The sequence below is a fragment of the Solanum dulcamara genome, chromosome 9, assembly GCF_947179165.1.
Source record: "Solanum dulcamara chromosome 9, daSolDulc1.2, whole genome shotgun sequence".
Lineage (NCBI taxonomy): Eukaryota > Viridiplantae > Streptophyta > Magnoliopsida > Solanales > Solanaceae > Solanum > Solanum dulcamara.
Window position 1 is genome coordinate 72524216 of NC_077245.1, and position 18900 is coordinate 72543115.

At 34.0% G+C, this 18900-nt stretch overlaps 1 protein-coding gene, 1 non-coding gene and 1 pseudogene across 2 annotated transcripts; 2 read left to right on the plus strand and 1 right to left on the minus strand.

The window, feature by feature from the left end:
• The first annotated feature begins 2652 nt into the window (after nt 1-2652).
• Nucleotides 2653-9518, plus strand: LOC129904196 (uncharacterized). Its single transcript, XM_055979736.1, has 3 exons — nt 2653-2729; nt 4901-5140; nt 8764-9518. Exons 2-3 carry the CDS (start codon nt 4941-4943, stop codon nt 9197-9199), a joined length of 636 nt encoding a protein of 211 aa, XP_055835711.1. The 5' UTR covers nt 2653-2729; nt 4901-4940; the 3' UTR covers nt 9200-9518.
• A 2402-nt stretch (nt 9519-11920) lies between these two features.
• On the minus strand, nt 11921-11994 carry TRNAK-UUU (transfer RNA lysine (anticodon UUU)). The gene has a single exon. It is a non-coding gene; the product is annotated as a tRNA-Lys (tRNA).
• A 1425-nt stretch (nt 11995-13419) lies between these two features.
• LOC129904635 (putative pentatricopeptide repeat-containing protein At1g02420) lies at nt 13420-18343 on the plus strand (annotated as a pseudogene).
• Nucleotides 18344-18900: the final 557 nt, after the last annotated feature.

The following is an 18900-nucleotide window of genomic DNA, read 5'->3' on the forward strand; positions in this document are numbered from 1 at the left end:
TAACTTAATTAGAATCCCCTAAAGATAAACCAATTCATGTTAATCTACTCTTTAAATGATTTTCTACCTTTACTTAGTCATTTGATAAACTTTTTTACTTTTTTATATATACACATGTATATTATTTTCAAATGTTTAAGTTTGATCATTTTTCTAATAATAATAATAATAATAATTTTAAAGTCTTCATTTCCTTTTAAATTAATATTTCAAAAGTTAGTCAAATAATTTTTTAAATAGTCGGATAATCGTGCGTTAGCGGTCAATTTGAATGCTTAACACCTTCTCAAAGTGGAAATAAGAACCTCGTACCTTCTTCTCTGAATTTTTAAGATTTAAATCTGTTAGAATCTTTTAAATTATGTTTTCTTAATTTCTTTAAAAAATTAAGTGGCGACTCTTCTTTTCTAAAATTGAAGTTTTCTCTATAAAGTTGAAATTAATTTTAAACTGTCTATTTTCGACATAACAAGAACCATATCTTAAGGTTAAATGAAGAAGTGAGAATTCATATAACCGAACACAACTTGTTTGAGATTGAGATGTTGTTATTATTGATAACCGAGAATCCGCAATTCCAATTTCAAAGTTCAGTAGATAATTGGCCTGCTCATCTACATTTTTCCACTTAAACAACCACTTCCTTTAACAACCTCAAAAAGAAGACAACAATCACCATCATTTCTTTCAATCATGGTGCCATGCCAAGTTGAACGCACCTCAACTTATTCAACCTGTACATTTACATAACAACTCTACCTACCTAGATGTAGGCTCATATGAATTGATCGTTCAATACACTATAAGTCTGTCCATTTCTGCTCTTCTAGCTTATACTTATCGATAAGATGTCCAAAAAAAATTCAAGATACTGATCAGCAACACGAACATAAATCATTCACAAATTGATACAAGAATGAAGAAATGAGGGTCAATACTTCGCGACTCCACAAAGAAGTAGAATAAATTAGAGCCTTCAAAAGGGAGTCAAGTAGATTTAATGAAACGCGTAAAAACCTATTCTTCCTGCATCAAAAATGAATCAGCCTACCAACAACTAAAACCTTTTCATCCACATAACACAGCATGATACAACATAATATGTCCATAATCTGATAGAAAGTAGAGAGAAGGATTACCATAGGACAAACTACATCTAAAATGGAATGGACATAACTAAGGCAAAAGCAAGAGAGACATGGAACAAAAACGATATCCTAATATTATATTTCGATCCATTTATTGATGACCTCAAGTTGTTAAACCACTCCCAAAGTTGAATAACATATTTAAACATCATATGTACTTTTGAAGTCTGAATTGTACGTTCTGCCTGACCATTTGTCTGTGGATGAAAGTGGTACTAAGATTCACCTTTGAACCCAAATCTTTCTGAAATGACTTTCAAAATTGTGCAGTGAATTGGGTATCTCTGTTTGAGATGATGGACAAAGGAACTCCATGCAATCTAACTATCTCTCTAATGTACTATCTTGTGTAATCCTCTACTGAATCTGTAGTCTCAATGGGCAAGAAGTGAACTGATTTGGTCATTCTATCTACAATCACCCAAATCGAGTCATGCATTCGAAATGTGTTTTTCATTCTAACCTTTTTAGAACGGGTAGGCGCTTGGTACCTGTAAATACACTTTTTAGAATGCGGGATCAAGAATAGAATTTAGATCAGCTAAGTAAAAAAATATCACAAAAGAATCTTGGTCGATACAATAAGTAAATGTCTGCTTAGTGCAGTAAAGAGATTGTTATTATACAGACTGCATCAAAGCTATGGTTGAAATATGATCTCTTCATTATGTTAAGTGAAATAAAAAAAAAACATTTTCCTAAAGAATTTACCTTTCTCTACTAAACATAACATATCATAACCTCATGGTTAACCAGCAATGAATAAGTTGACGATCCACGTCTTCATCCACCTTCTTACACATGTAACACCAATAACTCTTATACTTTTTCAATGGGGGGTTGTTGGTCAATATAGAATGACAAAACAGATAGGTAAGAAAAGAAGTGAATCAGTTAACCATCCAACATGGATAACAATGTGTGGTTTTATGAGGGCTTTTTTGTCAATATAGAATGACAAAACAGATAGGTAAGAAAAGAAGTGAATCAGTTAACCATCCAACATGGATAACAATGTGTGGTTTTATGAGTATGTAGAGAATTTTAGTCCTACAATTCTTTTTTTTTTAAATTAATGATAAAAATATATTTAGTTGTGAATTTAATTTCAATTAATCTGATAATTTAAATTACCTCACTATATATTTCAAGTATACTGTCTAATTTTGATGATGGATTTTTTCTTTTGGATAATGTTTCAAGCATCCAAGACTTGTTTCATTTTCATTTAACGAATTTGAATACAACTCAATTTACTTATAATACAAATAATTTTTGATATACATAATAAGATAAATAAATATATTTTATAGATTAAGATATTTTATAGATTAAGATATGTTATGAGATTATTCTATCCTACCTTCTTATTAGTTATGAGACAGTAATCATCCCACTATAATTTTAGTACAAAATAAAATAATCTTAGAATTAATTAATACCTCAGATCATATGTGGACTTGCGGGCTGTAATTGTTACACTTATACCACTTATGAAGCACTTACCTAAGGAAATTATATACAAACAACAGGGGTTTTAGTGAAGCTCTCTCTCTCATTTCTGTCTTCGGATTTCGAAAGGTTAGATCTATTGCATTTTCTCTTGTATTTTCCTTTCAGATTGTATGATATTGATGCGAAAATCTGGTAATAGATCTGTGTTTTGTTAGTAATAATTGAAAATTAGTATGTGTTTCTCTTAGATTTGTCTATCATATGTTTGATGATATCAAATTTAAATATTCATGTAAGTTTCAGTTTAAGCCTCTGACAGAAATGCAAGGTAAGACTGCGTACAATAGACCCTTGTGGTCGGGCCTTTCCCCGATCCTGCGCATAGCGGGAGCTTTAGTGCACCGGACTGCTTTTTTTTTTTTTTACGTAAGTTTCAGTTTAAGTTATGCCAAAATTATCTGTGTTTCTCTGAGATTTGTCTAGGTTGTGTTGATGATATGAGATTTGAATGTTCATGTGATTCCAAAATTATGTGTGTTTCTCTGAGATTTTTCTAGGTTGTGTTGATGATATGAGATTTGAATATTCATGGAATTCCAAAATTATATGTGTTTCTCTGAGATTTGTCTAGGTTGTGTTGATGATATGAGATTTGAATATTCATGGAATTCCAAAATTATCTGTGTTTCTCTGAGATTTGTCTAGGTTGTGTTGATGATATGAGATTTGAATATTCATGGAATTTTCAGTTTAAGTTATGCCAAAATTGTCTCTGTTTTTCTGAGATTTGCTTATATTGTGTTGAACATATGAGATTTGAATATTATGTGATTTTCAGTTATGGCAGATTAGTCTGTGTTTCTCTGAGATTTGTTTAGTCTTTGTTGAAGATGTATGATCTGAATATTTGCAAGTTTCTCAGTTCAATTTCACTCTTTATCAGTGTTGTAAGTTATGAACCTTTCATTCTGAGATCAAATCTGCATGATTTGTGCCTTGTATGTTCGTATAAATGAGCTTAGATTCAATCTACAGCTTTAAATTATCTTGCAAAACTTTTTAATTTTTTTTATGGTATGAGGTTGATGTTTTATACTTGTTTAATTTTGATCTATATATGCTTGTGTATTTCAGATCTGTTCAGATTTTTGGTTAAAAAATGTGTACTTTATAAGTAGGTCTATAGAAAAAAAATATGTATATCGCTCAGGGGCTGTTGATATTTTTGAGTAAACTGTCAATTGTGTAACTTTCCCTTTATTGAATCACATCTGATAATCATCTATGTATGAATTCAGCAATTTATTGATTGCAATGATCATTTCAAATCTACAATACAAAACTTAGAATTGGATACACACCAACTTGTTTATTTGAGCTCTGTTAAGATGAAACTTTAGATAGATGATGAAAAAACTGGTCTAAGAGCCTGTTTGGATGGACTTAAAAAAAACAATATTTATGTATGAAGTGCTTTTAAAACTTTTATGTGCTGAAAGTTATTTTTATAAATAAGCAATTGAGTGTTTGGATAAAAGTGCTTATGCTGAAAATAAGTTGTTGATGTGTTTGACAAATTCAAAGTTGTTAACACCAGAATAAGTTGATTTAAAACATTTTTAAACTCTAAAGTTGATTTTAATCAAAAGTAATTTATAATGTAATATCACATCCACTATAAAATGTTTATTTAAGTTAATGTTTTTATAAATACATGTCCCTTTCTAATGAAGTTTGTTGGAGTAATGTGGTTGCTTTAATATCTTTTGTTTCCAACCGAAACCACTCTACTATATTTTTATAAATACATGTCCCATTTACGCTTTCTAATGAAGTTTGTTGGAGTAATGTGATTGCTTTAGTATCTTTTGTTTCCAACCAAAACCACTCCATTATAAATACAAGAAGTGGAAAATATTCATATAATACAAGCATTTAGCATTAGAAATGTCACTAGCAATCATATCGCGAAAACCATCCAATAGACATCAATTCCATCCATTTCTATTTAAATGAGTGTGTGGTCTACATCCTTGTCTAATCTCATTTTCACACAAATCAATAAATTTAATGTTGGCATCATTGTTCCACTTAGCATTACTTCGTGCTTTACTGTTTCCGGCATAATTGAATGTAAACAATCTGAAAAAAAGGAGAAATAAACGTTAATGAACTCTGCAACATCAAAAGAAGAAGTGGAAGCATCAACAGTAATATTGTGGAAAATTAATAAAAAGTATCCACTGCTTTCTCAGCTCTTGTAAAAAACCCTAAACCTCAAATTCCATTGAAATCAGGTAGAAATTTGTATCCAAAGTGGGAAGTGGAAGGGAAGAAATGGCGTTCAGATCTAGAGAAATGATGAAAAAGATAGTAAAGAATATAGGTGGAGAGAAGAACTTGGCATCTGGAGTCAAACAACGGCTTGAGAGATGCGTACCAAATGCAAAAGTCGTCATGGGCCGTGCTCAGCGTGGCCTCTTTGCTGGCCGCCACATTCAGTTTGGTAATAGGGTCAGTGAGAAGGGTGGAAATACGTGAGTTTTTTCTTCTTCGCAATTTTCTATTTCTACGCTAAATGTGAGATTTTGTTAAGTTTCTTCTTTAGATTACCTTGCTCGGATGTTGTTTCAATTTCTAGGCAATTTTCTATTATTAATTAGGTATGTTTTCATCCGTTTAGGAGTTTCTCACAATTCCCTCTATCGAAAGAGACAGGAAATTCATTAGTTGTTGTTTTATAGGGTTCAATGGCGTTGTATTAGATGCTAGTCTGTTAACGTAGTGGACTGAGTAGTTTCGTAGCAAACCCAAATTCTCAATTATTTTATACTAACTGTTAACCAAATTATGACCACAACACTTAAACTGTTGAACTACACTAGAAAATACTGAATCAACAAGTAACAAAGGATAGATATAAGAATGGGCATAAGAAGATTAGATCTAGAACAAAGGTGAGAGGAACAAACAGTATCTTTATAGTAGGCATAAACCGTTCTTTTTCATCCATCGTCCTTTTAGTTAGTTGTTAATTGGGCATGGGTCCCAAATCAACCTTTGTGAAGGCCTTCCAGTTTTGTTGCTTCTTCTCGGTCCAATAGCTAGTTGTGTCACATCCGTGTAAGCTGGTTCATAACAATACTCCTGTCCTTAATAAGAACCTTGTCCTCAAGGTTCGAGTCAAGAATAGTGGTAATAGCATGCTCCCCACCAATTGTAGCCAAGACAAACTGTGTAATGTTGGAAAAAAATAGTATGTGATCTAGTATACTTCTTGCAACAACATGAACCACCAACCTGGGAACAATATAAAAGACGGTCTGCTCATTACCAAAACCCTCAAATGCAAACAGGCTCTTTCCAAACACAATTGTAGTGTAAACTTTAGCACCCATAAATTGTGTAGCACATGTAACAACAGCTGCAACTCAAAAGGAGAATACTTGACCCAAGAAGCAACCAAGCCACTGATATGTGCCATGTATGCCAAGAGAAAAACTTCTTGCTTGTTACATACCTTGCGGGGACGTCCACGATTACATCGGCGAGCATAAGCACTTGCCTTAGTAACAATTAACTTTGGTCTAAACAATGGGGCACATTTCTCCAGTTGCTTCCAGTCAATATAACCAGTGCTTGCGTCCAATTTCCATGACATGGTCTTGAAAAACATTGGGACACTAAAAGTCGGGTTAGTCTGATAACTATGTGAAAGATGTGGACTCTGATATGGTCTCTCGACCATGCCAAAATGCTTGTTCCTCCATAGTACTGTGCACCGAGATGCCATCCTCTGTAGGTGATGGTATATAGTGACATCAGATTCACTGAAGAGTTATGCTCAAGACCCTTCCATTGCCTAGTTTTCTTAAGCTTAATAATATTAGCATAATTTGGGTCAATGTGTTGAAGTAGTGCATTCCACTGCTTTATCCATGTATGTTGCACTAAACTAACATGATTGAGTGCTAATAAAAATTCCAAGGAACTACTAAAATGTTTTAGATGCATCAGTGCCTACATGTTTCAGCCAATGACCACAAACTTGTTCACCAACACTGTAACTACTAAAAAATAAGTAGAAACAGAACTACTATTTGGAAACATATTCTCATTGGCACCACATGATAGAAGAATACCATGTATACCAGGATCAAATGGACGATTTGCAAAGGCGAGAGAAACAATGAAAAATAAGGTTGAAGAGTCATGCTCCAGTCAGAATCGTTGTTTGGCGAAAGGTTGTCATGAAAACAAAATAAGGAGAACTCAATGCGATCCAATTGTTCTGCCTTTGTGCAACCCTCAATTGGTTCCCCACTAACCGCTCCAAAATCGCTGTATTGACAGGAACAACTATGAGGTACCTAGGACGTGGTTCGCCCACATGTTGAGTAGCAAATTGTGAGCAACCCATTCCCAAGCTGTGTTTGAGCTGAGATATGTAGTCCAGTTCCAAACCAATAGCAAGGGGGTAAGCCATTTTTCATGCTCACACACAATGTTAGATCCTCAAAATCATCAGCCATCAAGGCTAGAGAGGGCTAGGCGAATAGGCATGGGAAAAATTCGGCGATCACATCATCTTCAGTAGGAATGATAAGTGAAGTCTCTCCCTCATTCATGTCTTTATTTTCAGCAACAACATAGTCATTGGTCACATCACTCAGGGCAACAAGATCCTCAGAATCACTAGGGAAATGTGTTTCAATAGTATCTTTGGTCATTTACATACCTTGTGTGGTTCCAGTATAGCACCTTTAGCCCAATCGGAAAATTCATCAAACACCTTGCCCGCATTGCTTTGGCATTCTGATTGCTCACCATAATATTGTGGTAAAAGTGAGTTGGTTATGTTGCTCCATTGTGAATGAACATATGTGTGGCCTGGGAAGAGTACATGTGACTCATGAAAGCTTGACAACATATCGTCACAACGATTTACGTACTCTGTCACGTAGGTTACCTGCTCTAATTGGTCCTCCATTAGAGAGGCCTCTGAATGAAAGCACCAATGTAGCAAATCCGAATTCTCAACACTAATACTCAAGTATTATATACTTACAGATAACCAAATTTCAACGACAACACTTAAAACTATTGAACTACAATGAAAATACTGAATTAACAAGTAACAAAGGATAGATTTAAGAATGAGGATGAGAATATTAGACTCTAGAACGAAGATGAGAGGAACAACAGTTTCTTCACAATAGGCATAAACCATTCTTTGTCATCCGTCGTCCTTTTAGCTAGTTGTTAATTGGGCCTGGGTCCCAAATCAACCTTTGTGAAGGGCTTCCAGTTCTGTTGCTTCTTCTCGGCCCAATAACTAGTTTTGTCACATCCGTGTAGGTATTGACATTGGGCCGAGGTTGGTCATAACAAGTTTTCATCTAAAATGTTCAATTTTTGAAAGTGTGTGGTAAACTGGAAGTTGGGATTGATTCTGTAAAATAAAGAAAAAAATATCAAGTTCTAAAAGTGAAATCTCGTTACTGGCTAGAAGTTATCAGAAGACATCTTCTGTTTTACTGTGTAAATATGGAAATCATCTTTTAACTGCTTACCATGAATGTCATTTACAATGGCAACCACTTCAAAGAAAGTTTATTTATAGCCAAATGTGATTTTATGCCTGTTTCTGCTCAAGCCTATGCAGCTTCTACAACATGAAAGTGAGGCATATGAGAGTTTGGTAATTTTGGTTAATGAGTAATAACAACTTGGAAGGGGTTTCATTTTGAGCTGCATTTGGTTGCCTCGGAAATGCCTTGTGAGGTTTCAGTTTATTTATATTTTCTGATTCAAGAATCACCCTTTTTGGGATGGTTTTGGTAAACGGTAAAAAGCAGTGAACATGAGAATCCTTGATCCTATTAGTCCATATTCAAAATATATGTTTTGCTTGAAGTTTTGATTGAAGTACATCTCAGTTGTTCAAAAAACTTGATAATTCCCAAATTAGAATTTGGTATATTGCCAAAATGTTTGTTCTAGGACATTATTTTCTAGCTACTCTTTGGTTACCAAAGATGTAAAAGGTAAGGTTATATTTTTGACTGCAGTTTAGTTCCGATCTTATGTGGTAAATCATAATAAGCTGCCATTCTTTGATTTCCTCAAAAAATAAAACTGTGATTGTTTATATGAACAGGTCGAGGAGGACTTGGAAGCCTAATGTGCAAGAGAAACGACTTTTCAGCTATATCCTAGATCGTCAGATTCGTGTGAAAGTTACAACTCATGCCCTGCGATGTATTGACAAGGCAGGGGGTATTGATGAGTACCTGCTGAAGACACCTTACCATGAGATGGACACTGAATTAGGCCTCTTCTGGAAAGCTAAGATTGAGAAGTTGTATGAGGAGCTCGGGAAAATGGAGGTAGTTTTCTTTACACCTGAAGATGAAACAAAACTTGAAGAGCAATTTAAGGAAGTAAAGTTGGAAGAACGAGAAGCTCGTAGGGAAGCCAGAAGGAAGATGTATGGTTGGTCACCCAAATCCGAGCTAAAAGCAGATTCGGAAGGAACTGATGGAGAAGGAAGCTTACCCACTGACTTCCATGAAGGGATGGTCGCCAATGCTTGAAAGCATTGACAAAATGTTGGTGGTGTCCGAGTTGCCTCCTGATATTGAAGGGCATCTTTTGTTGGTCCTAGTGTTATTGTATTCCTGACATTTTTAGTGTCTAGAATACCATGAATTTTCCGTTGCATCTGGTCTAGTGTAAAACTTTTCTGCCTTGATAGCAATCCAAGTAAAGGTGCTGTTTGGATATAATAACGAGAAATTCTACAGCTATCACAATACTATGTAGTTGGCTTGATTAAATTAATCATCTTTGCAGGTTAATACAATACCCAAACATCAATGTAATAGAAACTAATGTTATTGCATTCTTCTTGAAGACTAATTGTCTTATGTAAAATACTATTTAAGCACTAACAAACTCATTATTTTGAGTTCAAATGGGGCTTGGAGAGAGTAAGATGTACGCAACCTTATCCTTGATAGAGAGACTGTTTTTGATTAACCCTCTTTAACCTTCCTCCTATATCTTGTCTTGGTAAACAAGCTCATATAGGTGCAGTTGTTACTTTAATACTTGTAACTTTGCAAAATTTCTTCTTTATATGATTTTCCCAGATGCTCTCCAATTTACTTTTATTGCAGAAAACTAAAGTTACTTGGAGGACATGTTTTCCTAAGATGATTCTAAGGTAAAGATTGCCAAGCTTACTCTTGAATATATATACATTTCAAAAATTGTTTAAGCAACACCATGTATATAATGATAAAAAGTGAGTAACATATTAATTTATTTTCATCGGAGATTCTCATTTTAACCGAAAACTTCCCCAAATGAGAACTTTAAGAGCAAACCATTGGGGAATACACACAATTAAAAAAAAACACTTCCGATAATAACTGCAGTTGCTATTTGATCCTACATATTCTGCTTATCCCAACAACATAAGGGATGCACGAATTTTAGTGCTAAAAGTCTTGTGGAGAAAAGGTTGTTGAACACAGACATACGGCAACAAAAAGATAGGGAAAAGAACAATTATACCTCAAAAAGATAAGGAAAAGAACATTTATACCTCAAAAAGGAAAAATATTTACCCTTAATTGCCTCATTACCGGCGGAGTATCACATAGGACTAATCTCACTCCTATATGATACTGATATGGTATCAATATATCGATGGAGTATCACAAAGAATATATTTTCTACCAATTTGGAATAGTAATTAAGATTGTGACTTTAATAATTTTCTCTTAATTGTTTCATTTTTATTTCTTAAAAAAAAAGAGCTCAATCCTATATGATACCGATATGGTATCAATATACCGATGGAGTATCACAGATAATTAATTCATAACAGTGATGCTGACGGTATGCGCGAAATAAAAAAGGAGAAAGTGGGGTAAGAGAGTAGATAATTTGGGTCATGAGTTCATTAAGAATAAATAGTTTGAATTCCCATATAGCGGGACTTAGAAAGCTTGAATTAACCCCTTTCAATAGAAGCTTGGAGATTTTTCCATATATATTTCCTTGGAGAGAATTTGGGAGAAACTTAAGAGGTTTGATCTTGTGATTTGGAAGAATGAGGGTTTAGGAGTATTAGGAATTAGTTATAGGCTAGGAATTAATCCCCAGAAACGTCCATGTTCATAATTAAACTAATGGAAAAAGACCCAAACACCCCAATGAAAAACTGCCGAAGTGTACTGCATGGTCTACTTCTTCGGTCCGTGAAACGTTCCATGGACCGTAGAGTAGTCCGTAGAAGGTAGGGGGTCAATTCTGGTCAAATGAGAGATTTGACTGACGGGGTAATGGGTCTTGTAGCGCATGATGGGCCATGAAGGGCCTCGTGGAACCACTCTCTAGAAGTCACTGAGATCTCCTCCTCCACGAAATAGTCTACTGGTCGTCGTCCTCACCACGGGTCGTGAAGAGCATCGTATAAGGGGGACTTGCCCAAGGTCCTGAGGGTTGAGTCTCACGGACCGTTCTACGGCCCATGAAAATGTGTACGGGTTGTAGAATATGCACACAACGAAAACATAATCATAGATCTTAATCTTACATATCAACACAATAATGTAAATTAAAAACAAAATTCAGGAAACTAACATCTTGAAACTTTTGCACAACTCGTTCAAGGCTAGATTATCCAGAGTTACAATCTTTCACTATTTCCTGATTTCTTTACCAAGTACTTTTGTGGGCAAGTGTTGCTTTTTCGAATGGATCATTTCTTTACCAAGTACTTGCCGTAAGAATTTTCTTAAAATAAAATTGCTATTTATGTTATATTTGGTATGCAAGTTGAAAAAAATATTTTCCTAAAAATATATGTACATATCTAACACAAAATAATAATATATATAGAGCGGATGGTTAGATGGGGTGGGTATAATTTATTTTTTAAGAAAATAAAAATAATAACATTTTTATGAAGGAGAGGGGAGGGGGTGAATTATGATTATTTTTTTAAAAAAAATATTTTCTAAAAGAAATTTAAAAAGTTTTAAAAAATAAAAGGAAGGGATTGTGTGGGTGGGGGGGGGGGGAGCCAAACGTGCTCTAATATTAAGAAGTCTAAATTTTAATATATATGTGAGTATTAATGTGTGTTTACATATATCATTTTCATTTCAAATTCCTCAATTAGAAAACAACGCACTTATTATTTTATTAAAAGAAAGACAAACTTAAATTTTATCATTTAAGAATTAGGAAATCGAATGACATGATCATTAATTCAAATTTTAATAATAATAATAAAAAAACTTCGCCGTCTGTGGGGATCGAGAACCCACGACCACGTGGTTAAAAGCCTCGCGCTCTATCACTGAGCTAAAATGGCTAATTTATTTAAAAAAATATACTTGGTAATTTAACTACTTTGGAGGAATATTTATTTAGTCAATTGCGAGTCGAGCTTGATGAATGTAGAGCGCATCCAGAAGAATAGAATCAGTAAACGTCCAAGATGATCTGATGTCAAGAAGTAAATCACATATTTATACCAATCAATAAATATATACACCATCATGTATTTTGCAAAACCTATTAATTATTTAATCATGTATTCTTGCTTCAATCTTTAATTGCTAATGTTAGATTATTTGATTTTCATTATATTGATATGAATTTTTTTTTGCAATTTATAATACTTTTCGTGTTATTTTTGAATATCTAAATTTTTATTTTAAAATATCAAATTAATATAATTCAATTTATTTTTAAAAATTAATCAAATTGACTCTTGAAAAATATAACATGACAACTAAACATAGAACCCATGACCACGTGGTTAAAAGCCACGCGCTCGACTACTGAGCTAAGACGGCTTATTGTTAATTATTAATTAAATATTTTATTACTATCACAATATTAAAATTTTTTTTAAAAATAAAATATTGTTCTTATTACTTCATGACAATACGTAACTAACTCCTATTTTAATTCTTTTTCTTTAGATTTTCAATTCAAAATTCGATATTCATATTGAAGCGTAATTAAACTCACATTTGTATCGATAAAATTTATATTAAAGTACATTTTTTTCTAATAAAGATAACTTTATAGTGAGGGTGACTCAAACTCCGTCTTTTTTTAAACTTGGAGTATCACTTATATTACTCATATTTTCTATTTGAGCTTTAATACATAGTCATTTCTTAAACTTGTTAGAATATTTCATTTGAATGTTTGAACTAAATTATATTTCTATTGAACACCTCAACTCTTATACACTTTTGATTCAATTTATTTTTTTAAAAAAATTACATTTATTTTTATTCGTCTATTAAATAGAGTTAACCGCATAAAATGTCATCTCTTTCAATCATAGAGATCTTTTTTGAAATTTTACATCAAAAGAAATATTATATGTTACGTAGCTAACTCAACTATACAACAACAACAACCCAGTGAAATAGCATAATGTGGGATCTGGGGAGAATAAAATGTACGCGGACCTTATTTCTATCAAAGTAGGATGACTGTTTTCGAGACCTCTATTAAAAAAAAAACATAAAAAGAGATCAAACAAAAATTCACATAAAACAATTTTTTCAAATTTGAACTAAAAGAGCTTAATTGGAACACTTTACTACAAAATAATTATTCAATTGAAACATAATATTTAATTCAATTATCTACCGTAAAATAATTTTTAAAATTTGAATTGAAAAAGCTTAATTAAAACACTATACGAAAATTAATTTTCAATTGAAACTTAACTTAATTCGAATGTTTAAATGAGTTTCCCACAAATTAGCAAAGCTTCAACACTCGACAAGAACTTCCAACAATGGCTCGAATTTTCTCCTACAAGAACCTCTCTATAGCTCCTCAATGGAAAAACCCAACAACCCATTTTCTTCCTTCTTCTCTCCATTCTCAATCCTCTCAATCCATAGACAAAGAAGTTGAAACGCTTTATCGCATCATAACAATAACACAGACACCAGAAGGACTGAAATCATCACAAATCAAACTATCAAACGACTTAGTCGACAGAGTTCTCAAAAGGATACGTTTTTCTCACTCGAATCCATTACAAGCCTTACAGTTGTTTAAATATGCATATAAGCGAAAAGGGTTTTAACATACTGGGTTTTCTTTAGATACCATTTTGTATGTACTTGGTAGGAATCGTAAATTCGATAAGATTTGGGAGGTTTTAGTGGGAATGAAGAGAAAAGATCAATCTTTGATAACACCCAGAACAGTTCAAGTTGTTTTAGGTAGAGTTGCTAAGGTTTGCTCTGTTAGGGAAACTGTTGAGCCTTTTGGGGGTTTTACGAGAATATTGAATGAGTTTGGTCTTGATTGTTTTAATGCATTGTTGAGGGCTTTGTGTCAGGAGAAGAGTATGAGTGATGCTAGGAATGTGTACCATAGGTTGAAGTACAATTTTAGGCCAAATAACCAGACTTTTAATATACTTTTGTCTGGTTGGAAGTCGTCGGAGGATGTGGAGGTTTTCTTTAAGAAGATGAGGGATTTGGGTGTTGAACCGGATGTTGTTTCGTTTAATTGTTTGGTGGATGTGTATTGTAAAGGGAGAGAGATGGAGAAGGCGTTTAGGGTGGTGGAGGAGATGAGAGAGAAGGATATTACTCCTGATGTGATTACAAGTTTAATTGGAGGCTTGGGGTTGGCTGGACAACCCGATAAGGCGAGGCACATTTTGAAGGAGATGAGGGAGTATGGATGTTATCCGGATGTGGCTGCTTATAATGCTGCGATTAGGAACTTCTGCATTGCGAAGAGGATCGGGGATGCATACAGTTTGATGGATGAGATGGTTATAAATGGCTTGAGCCCGAATGCCACTACTTATAATGTGTTCTTAAGGTCATTTTTTTGGATAAATGATTTGAGAAGTTCGTGGACTTTGTACCAGAGGATGAAGGAGACTGGGTGCTTACCGAGTACCCAATCATGTATATTTTTGATCAGGTTGATCAGGAGACACGATAAAGTGGAGATGGCACTTGAGTTGTGGGATGACATGATGGAGAGAAGATTTGGCTCATATATTTTGGTCTCTGATGTTTTGTTTGATTTGCTCTGTGATCTGGGAAAGTTGGCGGAGGCAGAAAGATGTTTCTTGGAAATGGTAGATAAAGGGCAAAAACCAAGTAATGTTTCTTTTAGGAGGATCAAGGTGCTTATGGAATTGGCTAATAAACAGGAGGCTCTTAAGCTTTTGTCAGAAAAGATGGCTGCGTTTGGTTCCTCCACACAACTGATCCAAGAGGATAAAGAGGTATATGAACAATCAAGTTCCGACTTCGTAACCTTATGTATACCGACTCTGATTCCGGTACCTCACTATGTCCGATGAGTTTTCCTGTCCTCAACCTGATGCATTGGTTTGATATGTAGCTGTGGACTCTTCAATCAATATTTCAGGCCTCTAATTCAGATCTCTACAAATGAGGTTTGTCTATTTATTTATTTGAAATTTACAAAATCAATTGCAATATTTTCTTTAGATACAACAACTATGAATCAGTCCCAAACAAGTTGGGGTTGTCATTATTTTCTTTGTTCTCCAAAAAAAATTGCATCTTTTTTTTATATGCTTTTTCTGCTAATTACTATGCTGCCTGCTCTTTATTAATTGCTTTTGGTTAAAGTGATCCTAGAATCTTGATATCATATTGCATTTTGGTTCCTAGGTTCTTCTTCAAAACTTGGGGAAGCTGTCCCACAAATATTGTATGACCTGATCCCTGTTAATAATTAAATTCCATATGGGGGGTTCAATTTTGACTCAGAACAAGTATTTATCTCTTCTGAGAGAAGCAACATTTGGTGTTTTAATCTCCTAACGGTGAAGGCTGATATAGGCTAATAGACATATTCTTTGTCTCCTCATTCTTCTGTTTTGGGGTATCCTGAGAAAGTTGGCCCAGTAGAGGTGAGGAAGTAGTTTTCCGTCAATACTAATAGTGACATCCAGTTGATCCTTTAGCAAGCTTTCTTAGTATTCATGTGCAGATGATGTTTACTCAATGCAAAGTATATTTTTCGTGCCCAAATCTGAATGTCTGGTATTCCACAACATTACCTCCTATCAGACATGACTCAAATATTTGAGAGTAAAATTTCTCTCTTTTCTTCTTGGTTGTGGCAGTTTATGGCTATCTACATAACTGATAAGTTTTCCATGTAGCAGATGGTAATTATTACTCCCTCCGTCCCAATTTATGTGTCACTGTTTGACTAGGCACAAAGTTTAAGAAAGAAAGGAAGACTATTGAAATTCGTGGTCTAAAACAAACTTTAGACATTTGTGTGATTGTAAGTCATTTATCAAGGGTAAAAAGAGAATTTTAAAGTTAAGTTGTTTCTAATTATAAAAGGTGACATTCTTTTTTGGAGCAGACTAAAGAGGAAAATGGAACGGAGGGAGTATAACACTTAACAGAATCTCTCTGGTCAAATCTTTGAACTTCTCTTTTAGCCACAATACTCTCTCTGGTTAGAAGTTCTCGCTCTTATCTTTTCCGGTGTCAAGAATTCCGCGACATCTTTAAAAATAGCTCTTTTCATTCCAAAACTACTCCTAAATTAAGGAAAATAAAAATCCTTGGTGTACATCAAACATCCGATCAGATATTATAACCAAACATCAAATACTACCATTGAAAAGATTAATCTGAGATCTTTCAATAAAAAGCGCATTATATGCATTCATAGATTTTGTATAGCAAATATTCTAGTCAAAACATTGTCCATAGAAAAATGCATGCTTAAAACATACATTTTTTTTTCACAAATTAATTCATGAGACAAAACAGTACTAAATTTCTGATTCCAAAAAACTTGTCAATGTCTATAAATATGAGTTTCCATATTAGATGTCACATTTATCAGGTCCAATAAACAGACATCTGTTAGAGTGATCTTGTTTGCAATCCATAGTTAAGAGAGTACCAGAACATGCCGAATAATTGTTGTGTTGGGGTAAAATATAATTGTGCAGCCAAGAATTTTAATAAGGCTATCCAAAGAAAAATGTTACAATTTCGCAACTGCGATTTGAACCTACAACCTATATCATTTTAGAACCACCCTTATCACTGCATTAAACATGTTGCTATTGTCTCATGGGAATTCAACCATTTATACATCTACATGTAAGAATTTTTACCTGTATGCACAATATTTCAATACTTGCAATCCCTTGTTGGCCTTACCCAAGAAGTGAGTTTTTGTGAGAGACGGTCAACTTGGGAAAGAGACCGTTTTGTGCCGAAACTAATAGCTTAACTCATCCGACATAGGTAGTTAAGCATCATTCGAATGTTGACGGTCTGATTCCACCTAGTGGTGAGTAAAAACAACAAATGGAGCAATCCTAGTTCTCGAAGACCACCTATTCCCCCTTTTTATCAACTTTTGGGTTAAAATTTACGTGTAAATTTAGGTTATTGCAAGAAGTTTTAATTAGCAGGGTAATTTTGAGGTCAGTGGTGGAACATAGTGGAGAAGAAGTGTTCACGGGAACCTCAAATAGCTCACAGGGTCTGTTTATGTCGAAGTTACCCTAGTGCAATATTTCCCTCATTGGGATGTCGTCTTGATTAAAATTAGGATGCTCTCCCATTAAACAAGATGCAACCTCCGGATTACCAATTACCATGCACTCATTCTCATTATATGGGGCCTTGAGTATGACGTAGTTGCAGCTTACCAAGGACATGACCTTACATAGGAGTTTGTGGATGATAGAAATTTGGAGTAGAAGGTTAGTAGATAGTTTGTCTCGCATACCTTTCCATTCTACTTAGTCGTAGTATTTTTCTTATAATTTTTGTTCGTCAATTTCTGTTACTATCTATTGTCTCTTTTTATCATACTTTTTTGATGTAGTTATTGTTGCTTTTTTCATAATACTTTATCATGCTTTCTATAATATTTTGTCATGATCCCTTCACTTCAGTTTTTTCCATTTTCGATATGCTTTTCCTTGAGCCAAGGGTCTATTGGAAATAACTTCTCTACCTCCCAAGGTAGGAGTAAGGTCTGCCTATACTCTACCCTCCCAAATCCACTTATGAGATTACACTGGAATGTTGTTGAGTAATTCACTGCTTGACTGGGTGCTTTAACACAAGGCAATTCTTAAATGATGCATTTAGCTGCCATTAATGACACAATAGTTGCCATTATATTGACACATTTTATTTCTCAATTCAGATGAAACCAGACGCTCCTTATTTCTTTTTGCGAGGGAGGACCATCCTTGGAAGGAATGTTTTAGTTTGGAGCCTGCAGCCATGTTCCCCCCTTCAAAACTGAGAAATTCCGAAACTTGATAGATAATGGACTCACCCCGTTATCCTTCTTCACTTACATTTCAAGCTTGTGTCTTGCAGCATGGTTCAAACTCGTGACATATATCTAACTCACACATCACGTATTGCGCTCGTACTACTAGACCAAGGCCCTGAGGTCTGAAGCTTGTGCTCTTACTATGGAGTACAACAGTCCTTGAAAATGTTGATCACCAACTCACTACTTCCATGTATAATATTTTTTACTGGTAAGGTAGTACTTAAATTTGTGCTCGTTGGTGCGCGAGAAAAAACCAACCTTGTTAACTTGCAAGTGTTCGTTGTGATCGAGAAAACCATACATTCGCGATATCGTGTAAAAATCACTTTTTACAATGAAGGTTTAAGATTTGAATCGAATCAATTAAAAAAAAATTATAGTGTTTTTTGTGCTTAATGAATTCTCATTCTTTACAACTATTCAATATTTCACACTTTACATTGTTTTTAATTTGACCTCTTTTGAAACATTAAAAGGGAATCCTGGTTTTTATTGATTGTTCTCCAACTCAAAATTGTAATTTATCTTGAAGATATTCAATTGGATTGGAAATAGTTTTGACAAGATCCAAAAACAATTGGCTGCAATTTATATACCCTACCCAAGACACAAACTCAACCTCTTATACTTCCAAGTTATAACCTAAAATTAAAGTGAATAGTTTGTTTTGGTCACTTTATAGTTTAGGAACAGTAAGTACAATATAGTTTCTCAACTGGAGAAAGCATATAAACAAATATTAATCACCCCGTTTCATTTCTTAATGTTGGATATGAAGTTCAAGAAAATAAGAGACATAAATTTTGTGATCTTTAAACTAAAAATAATAATATATCAAAATGTCATTTGAATCTTGTGATTTTTTATTTTTTGATAACCGTGGTGTTCGAAACAGCTTGTGTACATCTCA